We start from the raw sequence: 22,804 nt of genomic DNA, 5'->3' as shown, positions 1-22,804 counted from the left end.
GCATTTGTCCTCATGATGGCACCAAACAGCCAAAATACTGAAAAGATTAAACCGTCTGAGGCCATTATACTAGAGCCCGTTGTAGCAGCTTGAGCTGAACCAGAGCCTCGTGTCCATCTTAGCGCGATGTCCTACTAATAAAAGGGGGGAATATTAAGTGAAGATTGTTCGAGGATTTCAGCCTGTCTGCGTGACCTAACCCTGATCACTGTCAGACTTAGGGGATCAACTTGCATCTCAAACTAGTTAAAAGCCTTTTTAAAGCAATGATTTTGTCCTCTTAAGATTAAAGGACAGTAACTGGTTCAGCACTAAAGACTGCAGATTCTTTTTCTCCTTTGTAAATGATCCTGTTTTGTATTAGAGATAAACAAAAACAAGCCTTCAGCGCCCTCCTATCTCCTGAACATCCTCTGCTGCCGCTCTCATTTTAAATAAAATGGACTGCATTGGCTTGGAAGAGTTTACTACTATAATATATTCTTCATTTTTATTTAAGTCACAGGAACCAACCCGGATTTTCCTGACTGATCTCAATTGTTCCGGCCAAATCTGTTTAATTTACAGCTGTCAATCTAAAGCCTCCCACGTGGTCTTCAGGGCGGGTGCATCTCGACTAGTTGAATGTGCAACTTTTAGGTGGGCAGTTGCACTTGCACGTGCATGTAGGATACTCAACAGAAAACAACGTCCTGGAAGTCTGGAGGCGCGTCTTCTGTGGCATCCAGATTACTCCCATCTGGTGCAAACCCGGTGCGCGCCGCTGCTGCCTCTTATTCCAGGACTAATTTCAGTCAGCGCTTTGAACCCCGAGCGCACTTCGCTGTGGCGGAGTGTAAGTGAGTGCGTTTAGTTCGAACTTGGAGCCTGAATACGGTTTATATTTTAACAACGCCAAACACAAAGTATTTTTGGCCATTTCTGTTCAGCAAGAGGACTTAGAAGTAGGATCGCACCATGGATACGGTCGGCGACTCTATCGGAGAAAGTAAGCCGGTGTGCCAGTGTACCCCCAAGTCCCGGAGCCAGCGATGGGTGCCAGGTTTCCCCATCGCTCTGTGCTTGCTGATGTCGATGAGCTCCATCACCGTGTGTCTTCTGATGAGCTTGAAGACCTATCAGCTGGAGAACCGACTGCAGATGGAGTTGGACAAGGCGTCTATCTTCCAACACCCGAAAAGGGCGTTCGTAAACGAGGATGGGACCCTACTTTCAGAGTTGAGCACCCCAATAGGAAAGCTCGTGGAAGAGGTACGTGTCTGTTGTGGATACGCAGTGATTGTCGTTGATAAATACATGTGCTATGCGTGTGGATGTCTGCTCCCCGTGCCCAAACTTTGCGCAATAACGCAGAACATGTGTAGTGTGCGCAGGCAGACTTGGCAATCGTTGGCAGTTGTACCCTAATTGCCTCCCCACCACCACCCCAAAATCAGTTAATGCACAGTGTTAGGAATTGAAAGGCAACATGCAGCTGGCCAATTAGTTTGCGGTTACGGCGCTTTATGGAGTGACATAACCGCTGATGATAGACACCAAACTAAAATGTTATCACATGGAAAAGAAATTAAGCAAACTCTTCTCATTTGGAGCTGCATATAATAGCAGAAAGATCATGATCTCATAACTGTTACTTAGATATCTTGATAACATTATTTTGTTCTCTTAATCCCAATTTATCCCCATTTAAATTAAACTGAAATCTCATTCTCAAGAAACTGTTACAGTTAGTGAAACGGTACTATTTTGCAACTGAGTGCATTCATGCATATTTATAACGTACTGGAATTTGCTCTTTCTTTGCAGAAAGTGGTGGCTCTGACGCCAAAAGTGCGGCCAGCGAGGGATGTTGGCCAAGAGTGCTCCTGTCCTCCAGGTACCTGTGTGTCTGTACCTTAAATACCACCTACCAAAACACATAAGCAAAACACTAAAACCCTCCACTCTCAGGTAAACGTTAACGACTGAGCTTGCAAAAGCTTTTGGCAGCCCCCCTCGGACTCTATGTCTGTGTGTGCACATGTGGAGGATTACAGCCCCCTAAAGCCTGGGGTAGGGCCCGCAGAACTCAACACTGAGCAGATCAGTGGGACAGATCAGTGGGACTGGGATGTCCATCCCTGAGCCTTTCAGCCTCATGCCACTTTAATAGATTGAGCAGTCCTGTGCCAAGATTGGCCACGTTTGGCGTGTGGTGTTCATTACAGGGCCAGTGATAGTTCCTGGTGTGGAGAACAGTGTGTGATCCACATCATGATACACACACACTCCCCCAGTATACCTCTTAATTAAAGAAAGATATAAGGTATTTCTTTGATTTCTAATTACACTGCAGTTTGGTGTGACCTGCGTGCCAAGAGTGATGCATAAACATCAGCTGGAGTACGCTGCTGCTCAGTGCTGGTTTACACGGAGCATTTGGGCTGAGCTTTTAGAGGGGAAACTGTTCTTTATTGACAGAAATCTTTTGGCTAGCAGCAACAGGATGTGTGAGTGTGTTGAAGTTGGCATTCATGACATTCCAGTTTTATTTTTTTGTTTTTCTTTTTCTTTTTTAACTTGCAACTTAAGTGGAATCTGGCCACAGTTCCTGCTTGGACACACTTTCTTTTCTTGCTTTTTTGTGTAAAGAGGTAAAGCCAGAAGTAGAGTTTTCAAGGTGCTTATTGCAGATTTGGGAAATTGCCTTGCATGGTTCTTCTTTTTGTTGTTGTTGTTCTTCTCTTTCTCAGTGTTTCTGGGTGTGAATAGCTGTGCAACAATAAGAACAGGTGAAAGCATTCACAAGGGGAATTTCTGGCCCGCTTTCAACACTTTGTGCTTTCCATCGAGAAGCGTGCTCTGCTGAGAAAAGATTGTTGGTGCTGTCTGCTGGGTTAGAGGAGATACCGATACTGCTAATTTAGGTTTTAGGTTTATTATATATACATTTATTGAATGCAGTTCCACTCCAAGCACTTTTAAATAAGAGATATGCAGCACACACAGAAATGCAGAGGAGATGTTTTTACTCAATTAGATCTTATTATTGTGTCACACGTTGCCCCTCATTTTCCTATAAATCTCGTAAACTGCTGCATAATCGAGTGGTTTTGGCACTGATACGATCCATAAGAGCTCTTCAGGAGTCTATTTAAAGTCCTCTCTAGATGTGGTGGTTTGTTTTTGTCGAAACAAAAGGCTATTTTGTTTATTGGGGCTTTGATGCAATAGAATGCTTGTGGACATCTTTTTTTTTCTTCACGTCTCAGCGATTTGATTGCTCAACACAGACTTGTTAACATTTCTCTATAAAAATGTGTTTATTTCTAAGGAGGGATTTCCAGAAAATAAATGCTTGATTTTCTTCTTCTTTTTGCACGTTTTTATGAAAAGTATCGCGCATTTGTTTGCGTCCTTGGACGAGGGTTTGGGCTTCATGTCGTGGTCACACGTGGTCCTATGCTGCGTGTGTCGTGCAACTCTGAGTTTGTCTCGGAGCCTTTGAGGGGCCGACGGGAAGGGTGGGGGGCGGCTCCTCTCTCTCTCAACGCGACACTGTAAGATAAGACCATCTTCTCCCCTTTGGTACCAACTCTCACCGCTTGAAACTTGATTCTCTTACCAACAGGATCACAGGCCAAGGTATTTCTGCTTGTATGCGTGTGAGACACAAACTACCACACTACATGAGTGGCATTTCTGCCATTAAGTCCGTGCCCATGCCCTCCACATCAGGGTGCTCACCTTTCACTAAGCATGAGGCCAGGAGCCCAACAGGGGGCAGCAGCTCTGCAGCAGCGTTGGATAGGATGATGCAGAAGTCTTGGTTGACACTTTTTAGTTGAAAGATGTTCCTCTAATGGAAAAAAAAGTAGTAAAGTATTGTGAAGGCCAGCAGGCCCACTAACTGTAAACGGTAATGTCCCTCAGGCTTTCACTTCAGGGACATTTACCTCCAGCGTCCTCCTAAAGGCAGCAGCACTGGGCTCCTCCTCTGTGTGCTCACAGATACAGCACGGCCAGCCGTTGTTAAGTCAAACTGTCACTAAATGCAGCTCTGCTTACGAGCTTCAGGTGTTTGCAAATAACACCCGCCTACACCCTCAACGCACACTCAAGCAGCACATGCACACAGACGTGCACAAACATTCACGTACACAGGCGTTCATTACTTACACATGAGCACAACACCTCTAAGGTGCCCCGACTAATTCGAATCATGTGGGGACAGCATGCGTCCCGCGAGGAAGGAGTGTATTGTCATCTAAGCAAATTGCACTTAAAAGCTGTTTAACAGGTCTGATACTTAGTAGGGGGCACAAAGTCTGCCAGCACTTTGGCGAGTACCAGCCTGAAAATGACTATAAATAAACCTGAGTCAGCAGCCAGCGATGGCTCTGCTGAATGAATGGGTGTTAAAAATATGTTGCTTTATGTGTCCTATGCTTGTTTTCTGCTATACGTGAGGACTGAGCGCCTTCAGTGTGCCTAATGCATCTGTGAGAGTCTGTGGTGTTCTTGTATGTGATGCCACGAGGTCAAACCCCTGGTTGTGCAGTCAGATTAGATTCCATGAGATAAGAACAGGTCATTAGCACACTAAATGGGAGCACGGGGCCCCCTATATTCGAGTGTTTGTGCATAGCATTCTCACGTTGATGCATTTAACATGTGCCGATACCAACAGAAGTCCTACATATATATACCCTTGACGCCATCTGCAGCAGGGTGATGTTTAATCGTCTGAGAAATGCACTACTTCTTGTGTGAAACCCTCCAGCAGTCTGTTGGCGTTAAACATCCCGGCATGGGATCGGCCTCTCACTCTCACTTAAGGGCAGCTGAATGCACTCATTGCCCAGCATCGTGTTCTACCACCTGGAGGCGGGGATGGAGAAAAGTCTTTTGGGAGATGGAGACCCAAAGTAGGGCCAGCAATCACCCCTCCCTTCAGGCTGCATTTTGTTTAAAAGCCATAATAAATCAGACAGGAAGCTTGCTGCTACCTATGCAATGTATTGCCACAGGAAGAACACATATAAGTTTAATTTATTACCACTTTAAAACAATAACAGCAGGAAATTTCATTTTTGTATGCCATGTTTTAGATTTGTTACACTGTAGCTTTGGGCTGGGACAGCATTAAAATGCTGGACCGGAGCACATAACCAGCTCTTTGTGCACGATTGTGAGTCCTTTGACTTCATGTTTGTACTTGCACCCGTGTATTTCTAGTACTTGTGTTTATTTTGATGTCTGCAGGTACACGGTTTATTATGTCTTGAGGTGACTGAATACATTGCTTTAGGTATCATATGGCATCAATATCTTCTCCCCTGTGGCAACAAGTAATAACCTGATGCCACAGGGGAGAGGGGTAAAATGGACAAAATCATCTCTGTCCTGCTGGCACACGGAGTTAAGTGTCTGTGCACGCATACTCATACTTGCAGATATCAGTTGGACCGCAGCATCTTTTTTCCAGCATAAATCTTCTTCTGATCCAGGCAAAGTTGTAGTGCAGAATAAAAATATGTTCTACATCCAGCTGACCTATTTTTTTCTCTTTGCACCTGTTTTACTTCACACACTGTACTTCTTCATGAGGTGAACATACGAGCTAAATAGATTTACAGTAAGCTATTTATTGAATGTAATTATTTGAAAAGAATATTTCAGTAAGACACCACTGTGTGGTGGTCTTTTATTTGAAAGGAAGTAGAATGTTTCCCTCTTCCCTCCTGTGCTGTCCGACAGCCTGCTTTGCATTTAGGACTACATCCCAAAAGACATTAGACATCATTTTCATATGGACAGCAGCTCCACAGCATTTCGTCCTCAAGTTACTTTTTTGCTTTGGCTGACGTGTCGTTAAGAGGGGGAATAAAAATAAGTGATGAATCTTAATTTTTTCTTATTTGGAAGATGATCTTGGAAGGCTTAAGTGTTCTCAGTTTATTTGTAGGAGGAAAGGGGAATGCTGCTTCTTAGATAGCTGGAGATATTTACTTTGGCGATGGCTACGTCTGCATTGCCGAAGTCATGCGCTGAGTGCAGCGATTGAGTTCAAGAGGTGTTTCTAGATCAAAGCCCTTTAACTGGTAGCCACTGTCAAACAAGTAATTTAGTGAAATAGGCTGCACCGTTAAAAGTTACAAGGGGAAATTGCTGAATTTATTCATTGTAACGGGTTACAGGGAGGACTTTTGCACATGTGAAAAACTTGTAGGAAACCTTTTTTAAAGGGAAGCTGTGTGAAGTCTGGTGCTGTGTGGCCGACTCCAATCAGCAATGCAAGAAGGAAGTCACGAGGTAAATGTATTATCGCCACAGTTGAACGTGTGTGTTTTACAAAAGTACAGTTTGAGAACTCTCAGTTTACGTCTTCTTTACATAACTTTTGGTCTGTTATGATCTTGTTACAGCGATCTTGGTAAGCCAGGGTGAGTGCCAGTGCTTCATCTGTTATGTGGCTAAACCAGGATGGTGTCAGTGAAGTGAAGAGACAACTCGTCTCTATGTGAGATGTTCATGTGTTCATGTTCACCAAAACATTTGCTTTAAAGTCAGACTGAGGATGAACTGAAGCACAGCTGGTGGAATCCACTCCAGGTGTGGACATTTTTATCCATGTATCAGCCCTCCTGACCATTGATTAGCTCACACACTTGCACTACATAACCACAGAGAAAACGTCCACACGTCTCCCCTCTCTGTCTCTCAGCAGCTCTTTTTATTAAAGTTAGCTTTGTGAAACCACAACGTTTAACAGCGGGGCCAACATTCTTCCTGGCTGGACACAGGCCGGCCAGGCGGCAAGGCCCACGCGGACCCCAGGAGAACGAAGAACCGTCTGAACGCAGCGATCCGCCCTGGGATCGTAGTCCCGATTCACAATAAAGGTTTCTGGATGCAATTATCTGCTGGCATGTTATCATATTTTCTGTCAGAATTGACCGAGGCCATTAAAAGCAGGAAATGATGTGAAGCAGTTAAAGGAGGAAGCACAGATTCTGGCTTATTTAAAGAACTTTGCATCCATGTGTACATATTTAAGCATCGTCACCTCTTGGCTAGTAGGGAGAATATCACCTGTTTTGAATGTTGTCAGCCCAATAAATAGCTGGAGCCGGCTAATGAGCAACAGCTATTTAAGGACATGTTTATATTTATAAGTGTTTTTCTAGACAAGTAAGAGAGCTGAGAGCGGTTTCTCAAGCGCGGCACAGCAGTGGTGCGAGGGCATAAAATAAAAGAATCAGTTTTGAGCACAACCCCAACACAAACATAAATTAGATGTTTGTTTTTACCACAGATGGACACTGAATTAAAAATAAAATTCTGCATTTTTGAGGTTTATTGTACGTTGTGAACTGAATCAACAAGCTATTTTAAAATTGCTTTACTTAAACATCTTTTAACATCAAGTGCTACATAAAAGAGAAGTTCAAGCGATTCCGTGGGGAATATAGAGTAAAATATCAATCATTTCAAATGCACATGGCATCAAAGTACAGCTAGACTTTGAAGAACATCTGATGTGCTGCTTTTCACACAGTAATGCTTTGTCTGATGGGCATGATTTGAAAACAGCCATTGTTTGCAGCAGACCAGCGTGCATCAAAAGCATCAAATGTTGTGTTAAACCACAGGGATGTAATTCATTTCTTTAGCTCTGGATTGATTTAGGAGCATCACCACAGAAGTATCCATGGTGTTTCTTTGGCTGGAAACTCAGCAGATGGCCTTTAGAAGATTGCTTTAAATGCAAAACAGCACTTATTATAGCTATTGAGTATTTGTAGTTTATCTATATTAGATATTCTGGTTTTTTAAGATGTGTTTGGGACATTTTGTCTCATATTTTCTTTCATAATAATCGGTGATGGAAAAAAAATACATTTTTCTTCAGGGAGTCCATATTTTCAGGACAAGCAAGTATGGCTTTGCAATTAGCAGTTGCAGGAACTTGCAGAGTGGTGCAGAGCAGACACGCAGTGCCAAATGTGGAAACTATTATTGTGTTTTCTTTAATTATCACAAGTGGCAGGTGACAAGGTGAATAGCCTTTTAATAGGGGAGCAAAAAAACTCTTTAACACCACCATGTGGGCTCCTGCTGGCTGACAGCACCGTGATGATGAAAACAGTCCCTTTCTGTGCTGCAGTATGAACCTGTTTTGTATTAATTTAATTGATTTGTGTTAATTATTTCTATGTATTCACAAAGATCTGAAACACCTCATGGTGATGTCTTTTGAAGTGTGTTTTCATTGGAATGATAGTGCTCTTATCCTCTATTAAAGAATAAAGATCGACAGAAATGAGTATCCCATATCAGCCCTTCTGCATTTTTACAGCTCAGTTAATCTGTCAGGAATGTAACAAGGCTGACCCCAGCTGCGGGACGACACCCGTGCAAACACACCTGGATTTATTGGGCAGTTAGCATCTCTGGACATGAACCCAGACAAGCAGATATGCAGGGATGGTGCAGAGGATACTGTTTATCCTTCCAGACGCAGACTGGTAATAACAGTCAGGGTATATCTCTCTTTGGGAGTCACAGAACGGCTGTTGGAGATGTGAAGAAGAGCACTGGTGATCCAGATGGTCTCACTGTGGCAAACGTGCTCCTGCTCAGTGTAAAAGCCCCTGGATGGACTCGCCACTCTCCCGGCACCTCTTTAATGAGCTGAGCTCATAAAACTGGGCTTGAAACCTTTGAACGGGCCCTCGGCACCACCGGTGCATGTTATTCTGTCATAGCAGGGAGTGCAGTATAGCTCTCAACAACTTAACACCCCCACTTTGAGCAGCGGTTTATTTACTTGTCTCAGGTCTGCTCTCGCTCTTTCTCTCTATGTTTGACCTCTCCAAATATGTCCTTCTGTCTGTTATTTCCCCACATCCCTCCCTATGTCTCTGTTTCCTACGTGCAGCCCCCTCCCCCATCATTCTGCTCAATATTTATGATTTCAGGAGTTTATATTTAGCTCACGATCTGGTTGGTCTGAGGCTGCTGTACATCCACAGTGGGTCAGTCAGTGTATACATTAACCCAGAGTTCAGCCAGAAGTGAGGCGGGGGAATGGAGCTTGTTATCACACATGCTGTAAACAGACGATGAGGAGATGCAGGGGGACTTTCACGGGAAAAGTGGGGAGTCCCTGAAGGTACAGGCCAAGGTTGTCTTGTATTATAGCTACTGGTGAAGAGGAGCAGTAGCTGTTAAAGGCTATAATCTGCTGACTGAATGATTGCATTTCTAATAAGATGAACAATACGAGCTGGGGTTTTATTTTTTAGGGTTGGTTGAAAAAAAAAATAATGGCAAAAGTTAGCCAAGCAAAACTCGCAGTCATTCTGCTCTCATGTTTACAACCATATGTAACACATGCAGGGCTTAAGACTAAGCCACAGTGGCTGCAGTTAAACGATCAGCATCACTCTATGTGAAATGGCGTGTCCCGCCGATGGAGTCATTTATCTCTCTGAGGTTTCTCTTCACTGATTTGAGGATTTCGCGCGCAGTCGTACGCCAACCCGACGTACCAAAAATGACCCCGTAGATCTGATCGCCGGCCAAGCTTGGGCAGAAGCCCGTACGTGTTCAAGCTGTATGTCTCTACGTTGGATTTTGGGTGAATGTTTTTCCAGCAGGCCTCAGGGTGAAGCAATGTGATAATTGGAGCTAAACATGTGTTTATGTGCACACAAACACACACACATACACACACACACTTGATTTGCTGCTATTAAATTGAAACACTTGATTTGTATCAAGAATGCTGCTGCTCACTCACTAACTGCTTGTTCTGGATGGAGGCACAGGTGGAGGTGGGGTGGGAGGGGGCGAGGAAGGATGAAATGGAGAAACTTGGAATAGCACAATATATTGCACATGTTGAAACTTTTTATCAGCGTTCCATCTGTTTTTTACATACTGAGCAAGCTTGTGTGCGAGCGTATGCTTGTTTTGTGCGCGTGTGCGTGTCTATATGTGTGGGCTCACCTTGCGTGTGTGTTCCCCACATTTCTGCATACCACCCGACAGCCCATCTCCATTGCCAGCCTCTGCAGGGACTTCTTATCTGCATATTTGCTGTTCCACTCAGGAATCATAAACGAGTCCTGAGTGCATTTTGGGAGCCAGGAGAGTATATCACAGATGTCCAGTCAGCTTGGGTTACACATGGAATATCTGACTTGAACATGTGGACAATCTATCAGGTCTACCATCTCTTTCCTCTCATTTTCTCCCTGCCTGCATCCAAATTTTGTTTCTCTTACTTGTTTTTCTTACTTTTCCTTCTCAGTATTTAGCACGCACAGACGGAGCATCGGAAGTATGTAAAAAGGATCCAATCAGCCTGTTTGCTCATTTTTGTCTCACAGTATATTGTTTCTAGGGTTGCAGCATCAATGCACATCAATAGGAAGAGGCTCGCAACCCATTTAAACATAGAACCACAAAACAGCACAGATGCATGCTCACGTTTTTGTTTTTTTTCCACTGTCACTCTTTTGCTTGCTGCTGATACTCCTTAAAGCTGGGGATTCACACTAGGAACTGAGCAGTCTCCACTTTAGCTCTGTTTATTTACTCTGAGTGTTTTCTCGCTTTCATGTGGTTCTGATGTGTGATCTGGAACAAGGACAAAGACTGGGATGAGTGGAGAGAGCGGGGAGAACAAGACAGCAGCCCGAGGAAGCGCCAGAGTGACTAATGTGTGCAATGCGATTCCCATGAATGGGATTTAAGATGTGAAGTAGACAAATGAAACCAGTCTTTCTGTCACTTTAAATTGCTCTCTGTCCTTTACCAATTAGCAAATATGGTGTTACTGCAACACTCTCTTGGCATGCAGCATTGCCCTGCCTGGAGCTCCATATGATTCCTTTTACACTTGGAGCACAGATTGGCTGTTTTTAAACCAAAAACGAATGTATACACATCTATAACCGCTCAAACTGGATCTTAAACAGGCAATGTGTTTATAACGCGCAATGAGCCAGTAAGGAGATCTGACCCAATTCAAGCTGCTCATCATAAAACACGCTGAGCGTCGGAGCCAAACCACCAGCGAAAAGCGATCCTCTAGTGTACTTTTAATTGGAAGAATTGGCTTGACATGCGGTGTTATTGTCTACGAAGGGGGAGGAGGGGAAAAAAAGAAAAAAAGCTGGCACAGATGAGAGAAAACTGCGGTTGTTCAAATGAGCGAGGAAAATTAAGATGTTATGGTATGAGGCTGGAGATGGGAGGTAGGATTTCTAGCTTGTGGATTTTTGTCTGGGTGTGTGTTTTTACAGAAGAACAGTGGAATTTATTAGATTTTTAAAAATGGTTCTGATGAAAGCTAATACAAGCCTAACCAGTGAAAACCAGCTGACTGCAGGTACAGCTGCTGTGCTCTAAAGTCACACCTCTGACACATTTTTCAGTTTCTAAATCGCGTTTAGTCGGCTGCCGTAGCGAGCTCTGATCTGTCGCTTGTTAGTGAGGCCTTGTCTGCCTGTTAACACATCCAAATCTGTTTCACCTTGCTGGTGGAAGCCTTAAGATGCACTCACAGCCAAGCACCCTGTTTTCCTTTTCTGGTTGCTTTCTCCTGAGGTTGTATGAATAGGAAAAAAAACACAATACCATTTTTGGTGCTCTCATTCTCCTGTGAAGAGCCAACCTACTGTAATTTCCAGAAAACCCCAATGCCATTCTATTTTTCTTTTGCTAGTGTACCTGGCTCATTCGGGAAACAGGAATGTGACTGACTCTTTTTAACAAGCTGGTTTCTTGGAGACAGATTTCCTGGCGCCATGGAGCTCTCATTTATTTATTCGGGGCAACAGGTTTGATCAAATCAGACAGACCTGACGAGCGTCTCTCACGTGGCACATCAGCTGGACAGCCTGTCATCTTGCCCGACCCTTTAAACTGCATTAACATTCATTCAGTCTGTCTCTGTGTCCTCCTCTATTGAGAAGACAGACAGTGGTAAATGGAGCATAAGTGCACTGATGCTTGTCTTTCCTGTGCAAGGTTTTTTTCCTCAGTGCACCTCTGAATGCTTGTTTGTGTGTATGTGTGAGAGAGAGAGGAATAGTCCACGTGCAGAAAAACGCAGAGGGAGGGTGACTGGCTGCAGGACACGCTGGGGGTAGGAGGGTGTCAAAGTTTGTGTGCTCTCCATACAAACAGATAAAGTCTGAATGGGGCACAGTTGCAAGCCTCCCCGCTGCCCCGTTTCTCCCCATTTTCTCCACGTCCGACTATTTCACTACTATTTTCCCTACTTCACCTCATCTTTTTCACTCCCAGGAATGTTTCAGCATAATACTCCATCTATTATCTGTATTTTTCAAACATTATCCTCATGTTGGGAGTTTCCTTTGTGGTGTCTCTCCTCCTGTTCTTCACTTTACTGCCTCTTCCCCATCTGCCTCCTCTCGCCTCTTTCCCCCTCCTCACTGCAGGACCTCAGTAAAGTGGGGTCAGCCTTTAGCATGTAATGCTGTGTCTTTCCTCTTGTTTCTCCCCTGCTCTTTGACTACTTCATTAATGCTGGCCTCTCCAAACTGGCCGATTGCCTTTCATGTTTTCCCCTGGGTCATGGCCTAGACATGACAGTAGGCCTAACATTTCAAAATAAGGCCTCTCCACCGGGACATGTCAGGTTTTTCACTGAATTTATGTGTATTTGTGTCTAACGGGATTAGGAAAGAGCAAAAAGAAAAAAAATCTTACAAACATCTGTGCTTGTTATCTTTTTTTTAACCTGATTTAGTGTCACCGAGTGGAGCCATTGTGGATTGTGCCATTCATCAGGAGAGAGAGGTTGAATTTCTTTGGAAAAAAAAGAAAGAAGAGTTTATACTTAACGGAGGAGGAAAGTTAGAAAACGGGGAAATGTGAAACCTGTCATTGTATGCTGTCTTGGAATAATTGTCACGTATATTTAGCACATTGAGACACAAAGACAGCTGTTGTTGCCAGCTCACTTCTATTTTGGCCCTGCGTCCGTCCCTCCTGTCATTTTAACTGGGCCCATATCTGTAAATAGTCTGTGCCGCTGACAGGCTCTTCACACAGATCACACGCCACACCAAGATCTTATCTTTTAATATTAATAGAAGCCAGACTTTGGGGATCTAATAACCTAAATTAAACTGAACACAGTCTTAGGTTCAGTTATCGAAATTCGCTGCTGGCCCCGGCACACATCAGGGGTTTAGTTTATCCGGGATCTTGCGTCCAGTAATAATCCTTAGCCTCTAACCTTGCAACCTCTTCACCTTTTAGTAACAGTGGAGCCCCACAATCTCTCCTTCAGTAAGCTTCAAAACCTAAACAAGGGCAAACAGGATGCTTGGTCACTCCTCCACCTTTTAATCTACCTCCACTAAAAACACCCGGTTTTATCTCTGGGAGCTAAACGCCATCATCAGCACCCCTGCAAACCTCTCTCACCATGGCTCTGGGTGGGGGGAGTGTTTAAATTAGGGGAGAAGAAGCTACAGTTATAACATGTTTGTAAATGTTTAAAGTTTCTGACAGATGAATGTCTGAAAAATGCATAAATATAATAGATATCACAAAATTGTGTGTGAAAACTATATCTGAACTCTTTTCCCCATAAAGACAACATCTGACAACCTCCCCAGTACCCTAAGTGACATAAATGAGTTTTGTCACCTTAGTATGTATCAAAGCTGTGGTTTGACAACCATTAGAGTAGTTTCCGAAGGTAGCTACACAGAGACCACCGTTAATGACGTCTGATGTACACCCAGACATTTTCTTCTATAAGGAGGCCTGAAATGTGACAGAAACTGCTCAGTTCAGTTCAGAGCTTCAAGGGTTACTCCCCCAGACTTTCATGGAGTAAAGAGTTTAAAGGAAGCCATGTCTAATTTCAACATTACTTGTTTTGTTTTACCAGGAGGGAGCTGGTCCCTATAAGTTCTTCTTAGTGCTGAGATTTTAGTTAGAAGTGGAGCTCACAGTTCAAAACACCTAAAAGACATGTAAAGGAGACTTGAAGCCAATCACCTCTCAGCTTTTGGCCTGAATCTACCACCTTTACTGTGCAGACATCCATGCAAGAAGAAGGATGAAGATAAGGGTTGTTTGTTTCTATAGGGTGGAGGAGTGAAGGAGGAGGAGAGGAAGAACTTGGAGGGCTGTCAGGGTTCCACGAAGGATCTGATCAGGTTGCTTGAGGGGGGTCAAGGGAGCCTTTCCTAACAAAACAGATCAGATGACTTGGCATTTGGTCCTGAAGTTTTCCATTCATCTATCTGTCAGTCTTTCTGTCTGTTGGGTTATGTGGGTCTGCCAACCATCAGTCATCATTCACTCAGTCTCCCACACACTGACCTGGCCCCCTCAGTCCAGTATCCTGCCTCTGGCACAGTTACTGGACTCGGCTGTGGTTGATGTTGAAGTTGGAGCTGAATTGAGTTAGCCAAACTGTTTTTGGATCCTCATGACATGAAACAAAAGGGCCCCCGAGGAGAACATTGAACCTGGTTCCAGAGAGCAAACAAATATGTTTCGACGCAGGGGCCCACATGCACAGGTATATGGATATGTACACAAAGGCAGGGCTTACGTGCCAATAAAAACAGATACACATACACGCAAAGCCATGCTGCCATATGTGCGTTTGATGGAAACACACGTAGATTTTGGATACGATCCAACAAACCCTTGAGGGATTGTCAGCTCCACTCGACTCCAGGACACACTCAAAAACGCAGTGACAAAACAAAGAAGCATTAACCATCAAGCAGGAGCCATAGAAAGAAGCAGGAGAACGCCGTCTCTCCCAATCCCAGTTTTCCTATTTTTCCCTCGAGGGACATGAAGTGAAACTATCATTCCTTCCTTCTCCCCTCATACCAGCCATCGTTTGTCCCTCGATCTCCTCTTCAGCTAATTCTGATATTTTACATGTTTGAATTCACAAAAAAATCCTTCATGCTGAGACCCACACGATGCCCTTCTCTCCTCCTGGTTGTGATTCTACGTGTGGTATTGGGCTCTTTAGTCTTGTGTACTGCGGTGTCACTTTTGTGCTTTGTGGTATGGTGTTGCGGTAACACCGAAGGGACATTGGGCAGACAGGCTGAGCAGGGTTCTTCTTCAAAGTGAATTTTTAAAAAGTCTTCATTGTTTTTCATTCACATCTCTTACACACGCTGACATAAACGGACATATGTGCACACTTAAGGTAGGCTGATGTTCCTGTCTCCAATTAGGTGCTTTTTTTGGTGGGGGGTGTCTGCAAGTGCAGCCCATGTGTGCATAGTATGTCTCTACCTCTGCCTATGGAGGCATGCTCACACACTGCAGACAGCTCCAGGGAAAGCTTCAGTAACTCGCACCCTCAACAAAAGAACCTGCAGCTGGCTGTCCCTGTCAACAGCAGGGCCTCCTCAATTGAGTAAGAATGGGAGACGTCTAGAATATCATTTTAAATGTCTGGAACATAAGACATGACGATTATGGTGTATTGCTGTCAGAAGAGTGCAAAGGCAACCAAAACCCATGAATTGTGTTGTCTTAATGATAATGGGGCCGTTAGTAATGTGCTATCTTAGCTGTGTGGACCGGACTACAATTATTCAGTAACTGTCGGATCACCTGCTGGATCCTAATGACTTTGGTGATCTTCCAGTTTTCTTCATGCCACCGGGAAGTTTGTGGCTTTGAGTAAAACGTCTCAACAACTATTGGATGTCTTTTCACAAAATTTGGTGCAGCTGTTTTGTCTGTGTAGTGCAAATTTGCAGATGTTAGCACACTATTACACCAAACTAAGTTAGTGATAATGGTAAACATACAGACCGAACACAATTTGTAGCTCGTGTGTGTGTGTGTGTGTGTGTGTTGCTTGAAGAAGGTGCCTCCTGTGGGAATGCACTATAACAGGATGAAGAACTAAAGTCTTCATAAGCAGCCAAACACAAACAGCGGTTTGGCAACAATAATACACACAGCATGAACACAGTTCAATTCAGTTTTATTTTTATAGTGCCAAATCACAACAACAATCACCTCAAGGTGTTTTGTATTGTATGCTAAAGACCCTACAATAACAGAGAAACCCCAACAATCACATGACTGCCTTTGAGCAAACATCTAGTGACAGCAGGAAGGAGAAACTCCCTTTAAACAGGAAGAAAGCGGCAGAACCAGGCTCAGGGAGGGGAAGCCATGTGCCACGACCAGTTGGGGGTGAGGGGAGAGAGACAGGGCAAATATACGCTGTGGATGAGCGCCAGAGATTTATAATAACTAATGATTAAAAGTCCTGTAGAAACACGTGTGTCATGGGAATGCCCCATGAACTAGGCATATTGCAGTGTGACTAAGGGAGGATTCAGGGTCATGTGATCCTGCCCTAACTATAAGATTTATCAATAAGGAAAGAAATGTGACACAAGGACCCCTGTGTTCACTGTGCTTACATGTGCAACAGGAAGTCAGATATCCAGAAGTCATTGTCAGGTTATCGTATTTCCGAGATGAGAGAAATCTAAAATAATCTGATGTGTTAAATCTGTTGGTTTTTCAGTGTTTCAGGCCTTTGTTTCACATAGTTTACATCCCAACATGTAAAATTATGGACTTGATGTTTTCATTTTGCAGTATACCACCATTTTTTAAAAAATCTTCGATAGTTAATAAAAAAAAAAAACAATCGCTTTTGGTTTTCAGTATCTGCTGTAATTAACATAACTGAACATCATGTCTCTACAAAAAATCTTCCTGCTCTGACCACATTCTCATGCTTTTAACAGCTTTTTTTCATGCTTTTATATCGAGGGTTAAACCGATCTCGAGCCTAAACCCACTTTAAGAGTCAGTCCTCCTTCAGCCTCGGTTTTTGTTGGTTTTTCAAACCCTTTGCTTGACTGGCTTAGGCAGAGTGAGATTTAGCCAAACCACCGCTGTCAGATTCAATCCACAGGATCTCAGTTGTCATTTGATTGCTGCTTTGGATTTTTTTTTCTTTCCTTTTTGGTCATGATTCAGTCAAGATGTTTCCACTGCAGAGGACTTTAACTGTATAATGTTGTAATGATTTTGCCAGCACATTAACTTGACTCCGCACACACCTGCAACCAGATGGGGAGAGGTGGGATTCTCATTGGCTGTATTAAGGGGTTGTTTTGTAACTGATCTCCTGCCTGTTTGCTTTGTTGTTTTATGCTTTACGTTGCCAATCTCTCCTTTGTTCTGTTTCGCCTCTACTCTCATCTCTTCTCTGCTGCTTGGCTGTCCTCTAAGTGGGAATACAGATGTCAAAGCCATTTGCTGCATTGCCTGTGTTGGTGACAGGGGTGTAAAAGGGGGGGACAGTAAAAGTCAAAGACCGCTGTTGAACATGATCCTCAATGTGCCGTTAACCATAATCTGACCTGATTTGATCTTTCCTTCCACTCCTCCTTCCAGCTTTCCTTTCTCTTTACTGCTTCCTCGCCTTTTCTCCATCATTCCCCCGACTCGTCCCGTCTGCCACTCTCTTACTCAGTCCGTCTGCAGATAGAAAGATAATATTCAAAAATGTCTGTGGTTGCTTAATACGGTTGAAAAGGCAAATAATGACAGGTTATGGTCATCTGTAAAAAGAGATGTTTTTAATATTTCTGGCAGTACAGAATGAAATTGTGCCGTTCTTTGCAGAAAAACCACAACCAGTAGATGCCCCAGGCGAGTTTAAACCAAATACTGAAGATGATTTGATTTTCACTTTAATCCACATTTACTATTTAGAGAGCGGGGCTTGTTCTTTTCCATTCACTTACTCCATCCTCTGACCCCAACAGACCTTAGTTTCTTAGCAAGCATCTCTTTTTTCCACTCATTTCCTCTACGACTATCATTCTATTGCCCCCCAGGGTATTTTGTGTCCACACATCCCTTGAACGTGGTCTCTCTTTCGCCTCTTATAGCCCACATGTGTCACCAGACACTCTGGTGTTATCCTGTTAGCACACTAAGTAGCCCTCTCGAAATTCCTCTGATAGTTTTTAATGAAGCCACTTGCTCTGGGCATCAGAGCAGCAGTTTTAAATTTAGGCTTTCAGTAACCATGTGTCTTACTACTGTCAGACGGCAGGCAGGAGCATGATGTACAGCTGGTGTAAAGTTAGCACCCTGATGATCCAATCCAGACATGGAGATGAGAAGGAGATCATCACCAGAGATGGCTGGTAATAGATGCATCAGTGGGATGTATGGATAAACAAAGGTCTGAAATGAAGGCAGCTTGTCCAGAGACCGAGGAGGCCAATCATGAGAGGAATCGGGTGGTTGTGACCCTCGACAGGTGTGGGGAGTGGATGGCATTGTTGAAGCATTCATAAAGGACCAAAAAAAGGACAGGAGATATAGGAAGGAGATGCCCCGCTGAGGGGGAAGCTCACACATCAACAGTTCATCAACACTTAAAGCCTAAGAGGCTTATGAAGACATTTTTCACATTTATTTCCCTTCTTCTCTCATCCTGCCAACACATCATTCAGCAAATCTTGTATATCCAATCTTTTCTCAGTCTGTATATGCTAGATTTGAGTTATGCTAATGAGAACTTGCCCTGCCAGAAGAAGAAGAAAAATATACTTCATAGCTGAGCACTTTCCAAACAGTCTGAGACTCCTGCTGCTTGTGGGGCTGTCTTGTACCGAATAAACGGATAGACAGTCACTGCTCAAATGACACCAAAGTTCGTAACTAATAATAAAAAAAATTAGAGCTCAAAGAAGTTGTTTAAAATAATCTTAGGATCAGTTCGGAACTCTGCTGGGAATTTTTTGAAAGAAAAATGGCGAACATTACTTCTGCTTGTTTTTTGCTTTGTGAAATTCTTTACCTGAACTTCTTTCATAGACAAAGCATTTTATTTTGGTTTTCTATATTAAAAATTATAATTATTGATTAGTTGAAGCAGTAACTGTGAAAAGTCATTAAGCAGATTTTTAAATTGGATATAAAAACTGAGGTATTACTACATCAACCTGCTGAAATGGTACATTTTAGGATGTGTTTCACACTCCTTCCACCATGACAGTTCTGTGTAGAAATGAACAAACATCTGGCTTTTCATTGTTGATTTTCATAAATAGGTCAGCAAATAGGACCAAAACCTAGTCCTGTTGTAGAGTACGATTGTTATTGCTACAGTATCTTCTGTTTGCGTGCAGCTAATTCAAATGAATGAACTGGGCAAAGAGATACAAGGCCCATCCACATGGTGGTAACCCTTTGAAGGAAGCATCAGGCTGTGGTGAATGTGGGGCCGTAGGTGTTGGAGGGGTCTGCAAAGAGAGGATCTGGCAAGTCTTCACTGATGCCAGGCACCAATGGGAATGTTGGGAATGCTGGGTGTCCTTCACAGTGACCCATGTGTGTGCGTGTGTGCAAGAGAGATAAGTGGGAAATGTGGGGGAATAAGCGAGTGTCCTTGAAGAGTGTATAAGGTGCACTGTATAAACACCAGCAATACTCCAGTTGGGCTAAATGCACTAATAGATTTTCCGTGCCGTGCAGTCGCAAAGAACCTCATCATACCGAGCTTGTAGGGCATCTAGCCTCCTGTGTTTGGGGTTTGAGGCAGAACTAATTCAAGTTTTCATTAAAATTCTCACTCTATATTTGTCTGTCTGTGACCGCTAATTAGAAAATATCTCAGGGAATCAAGATCGGCCTTGGACGCCAAATTTGGGGTATGAAATTGAGAGCAGATGTTTATAGTCTAATTAAGTCAAATATTTATTTCTTTGACATTTTGGTCTCTTTTGTTGTGTTGTGCTAACCCCTTATAGTCGAGCAGTCAGCAAAAAAAAGTTCAAAGCAGTTACAGAGTGGAAAAATAGACAGCTACAATCTTCTCAGGGCATTTAAAGGAGCTGTGTTATGGTAATTTGTCTCTGTGATACCCCTATGCATGGTAAATCCAGGTTTTGTGTTTAGCATCCATCACGTTCTTATCAGACCTGTTGGGGTGTACCGCTTCCTGATTGATTGGTTGCTCGTGCTAAGTGGAAGCTGCAGAGTTTTTTTTGTTTTTTTTCTTTTTTTGTACAGACAACCCGGAAAAAGACAAAGAAAAGAGCCAGCAAAGGAGTAAATGTGGCACAGAGATCGCTTTCAGGAGCATTAAAGCTCTGGAGTGTCTTGCACCAGAGGAGTGAAGGCCATGTTTAGAAAAGTGTGGAATGCTTTGGCCCGTTATTGTCCCGCTGGTCTGGTGATGGCGGTGTCAGGTTAACTGTGAGCCCGAGTTGCTCGCATTCCCATCGTCCCCTCCCTAAAAACACCCAGCCATCCCAGCCCAGCTCTGGGACTGGATCCTCAACTCATCTGCTGTCATTGTCTCACAGGCTTCTCATTCATCATATAGAGACAGGTATGCTAAGCCTTCTGCCCACATTAACATTCATCGGATGTCAGTGGGTGTAAGGTGGGAAGGACAGAGTCACCTTTTCCAAGTTTTCTTCTTCTTCTTCAGACAAATGGATAAACATTCAGGCTGACAGCCAGACAGATAACAAACTCTGGCTTATCAAGGACCCGTGAAACAAAGCCACTGGAAGGAACTCTGCATATTTTAGGCTCACCATAGTCCTCATATACAAAAGCACATTTGTATGTGACCATAACCTTAAACATGCACACACACACACACAGTCGCACAAGCTATTCTTGTCTGAACCACTCATCTGAAAAAGTGCCGAGCTGGTTATGTTACACTGGGACGGGCTGTGGAGGATTTGAAGGTCAGATGTTGAAGCAGGATAACCTCTCAGGCAGTTTAATGTCACTGTCATTGTTGTTGGCTCGGTACCGTGCTGCTGACTGCACGACTTCTAATAAAGTTAAACTTGCCCATTATGGGAATAATTGTTCTGCTTAGGCGGAATGTGAGCTCAGTCTGTGTGTGGCCGGGCATCGCCTCCCTCCAATGTAGCTCTAAATGCTTCACTTCCCTCGGGGAGGTTTGTGTTGCTCTGCTTCTCTTTGCCTTCGCACACACAAACACACACACACACGTTGAGCCTCGAGGCTGGTTCCATTGGACAGTTCACAGATCAGATTCACTGACATTTTAAAACGGGACAACAATGTGAAATCTCAAACAGTCAGATGTGAATTTCAAAGACGGGATGCAAATGAACTGGGACGGTGGTGGAACAGCAGAGGATGAATGCAGATTAACTTTGTCATTCAAATTGATGGTTAGATATCAAAAACTCGGTTCTTCAAATAACCTCAGTGCTGACAGGACTTTGCTGTCATTGTTTAGAAGGAGAGCCAGTGGAAAAATCACTGAAATGCCACTCAGTGTGGTTTGTAGTCCCAAATTTTATGAAGTCCCGCATCAACAATTCCCCTTTTTCCAAATTCCATTTAAAACCTCAGGAATCTTCCCCACTGTGTCACCCACTGTGACAGAATATTCTCAATGAGAAAATAAACCATGAGGATGTTTTTTTTAAATTCTGATTCTGCAAAAAGCTGCTGTAGTCCACTGGAGACAGAGAGAGGAGGGATATGAGGGGTTTCTGAAGTTTTACATTAAAAAAGCATTCTGTTAGATATTCTTTGTTTCTTTTTTTATACCAAATCATGACTGATTTAGATCTGGATATAAGTATTGTCTGTGAGCCAAATCAAATTGCACTTGTCCATCTCCAAACCAACAATCAGATTATGCTAATGAAAAAAATAGTGCCAGCATGAAAATATAGAAAACCCATGTTGAAAGGTTTACAGTGTTTTTAAAAAATCTATGAAGTTCTTTTTATTTTTCACACTGTGGAACTTTAGGTTTGGAGCAGCACAGTTTTGAGGTAGCTAGCACTGTTTCCTCACAGCCCTGTCACAACTGGGATAAGCTGATAGTGAAGAAATGATGCTCTAGTAAGTGAAAGAAATCTGTCAGTACGAGTATTTGGGCTGAAATAAGTGTTACATTATAAAAGTAAAAGGTACTGTAACTATAAAAACATTTATGATTTGATTTTGTTTTGTTTTTTACTGCTGATCCAACTAAAAATGAGGAAGATATTTCTATTATTGTGAAATATTTGGGGAAAAAACAGTAGATTTGTCGTTTAAATGTCTTTTATTACTAATTTATTGCTAATTCAGGCCTGTTGGCCTTACACACCTTTTCTAGTACAAACAGTTTAAAGTTTACTTGCTCAAACTGTACTACCAAAAAGTTGAAGAAAATGACTTTCCAGAATGAAACTAAGTATTTGTGGGGTTTTTTAGAGATTTACATCTCCGGTAGAAATGCTAGAATTCCCCAGCTAGCATAGTCAGGCAAGGGAATTTAAACAAGAGACACCTGCAATTTCTGTCTAGAAATAGTCACGGAATATACTGGCATTGCGTATTGCGTATGCAATTTGTCAGGCTTGTCTTTTCCTTGTTTTGTTTTTTTCATACGACTGACAGGATACTGATCAATGATCGGACCACAAAACAAAAATTTTCTAAGGAAATCCCAAATCATTGGCACGTTGCAGTAAATTGTACAGAGTGTGTTGGGCGTGCAGTCGCTCGCTGATTCCTATCTCTGTGATTAGAACTGTCATTAGTTCCAGCTCTTCCAGCTCCAGCAGAGCCTAAAAAAACACATTTATCTGTGGACACGTAAACTATAAGAATACACACGGACACGAACAGAGTCCTTTTTGTGTGACTCTGGAGGACATTGCACTCACTTCCTGGCTTGACCCAACCCTCACTGTAACCTTAAGCCAGATCTTCACCCTGAATAATAAGGTTTTATAGTATTGCA

The 22,804-nt window shown here is 43.1% G+C and overlaps 1 protein-coding gene across 1 annotated transcript in view; it reads left to right on the top strand.

The window, feature by feature from the left end:
- The first annotated feature begins 75 nt into the window (after nucleotides 1-75).
- col23a1b (collagen type XXIII alpha 1 chain b) overlaps nucleotides 76-22,804 on the top strand; it is a 131,448-nt gene continuing 108,719 nt past the window's right edge. Inside the window, exons 1-2 of the mRNA XM_085180313.1 lie at nucleotides 76-1,251; nucleotides 1,807-1,876. Coding sequence (XP_085036439.1) covers nucleotides 958-1,251; nucleotides 1,807-1,876 — 364 coding nt within the window. The 5' untranslated portion in view covers nucleotides 76-957. The remainder of the gene's footprint in view (nucleotides 1,252-1,806; nucleotides 1,877-22,804) is intronic.

The sequence above is a fragment of the Neolamprologus multifasciatus genome, chromosome 2, assembly GCF_963576455.1.
Source record: "Neolamprologus multifasciatus chromosome 2, fNeoMul1.2, whole genome shotgun sequence".
Classification (NCBI taxonomy): Eukaryota; Metazoa; Chordata; class Actinopteri; order Cichliformes; family Cichlidae; genus Neolamprologus; species Neolamprologus multifasciatus.
Note: the sequence above shows the minus strand (reverse complement) of the source record. Positions and strands in the feature narration are given on the sequence as shown.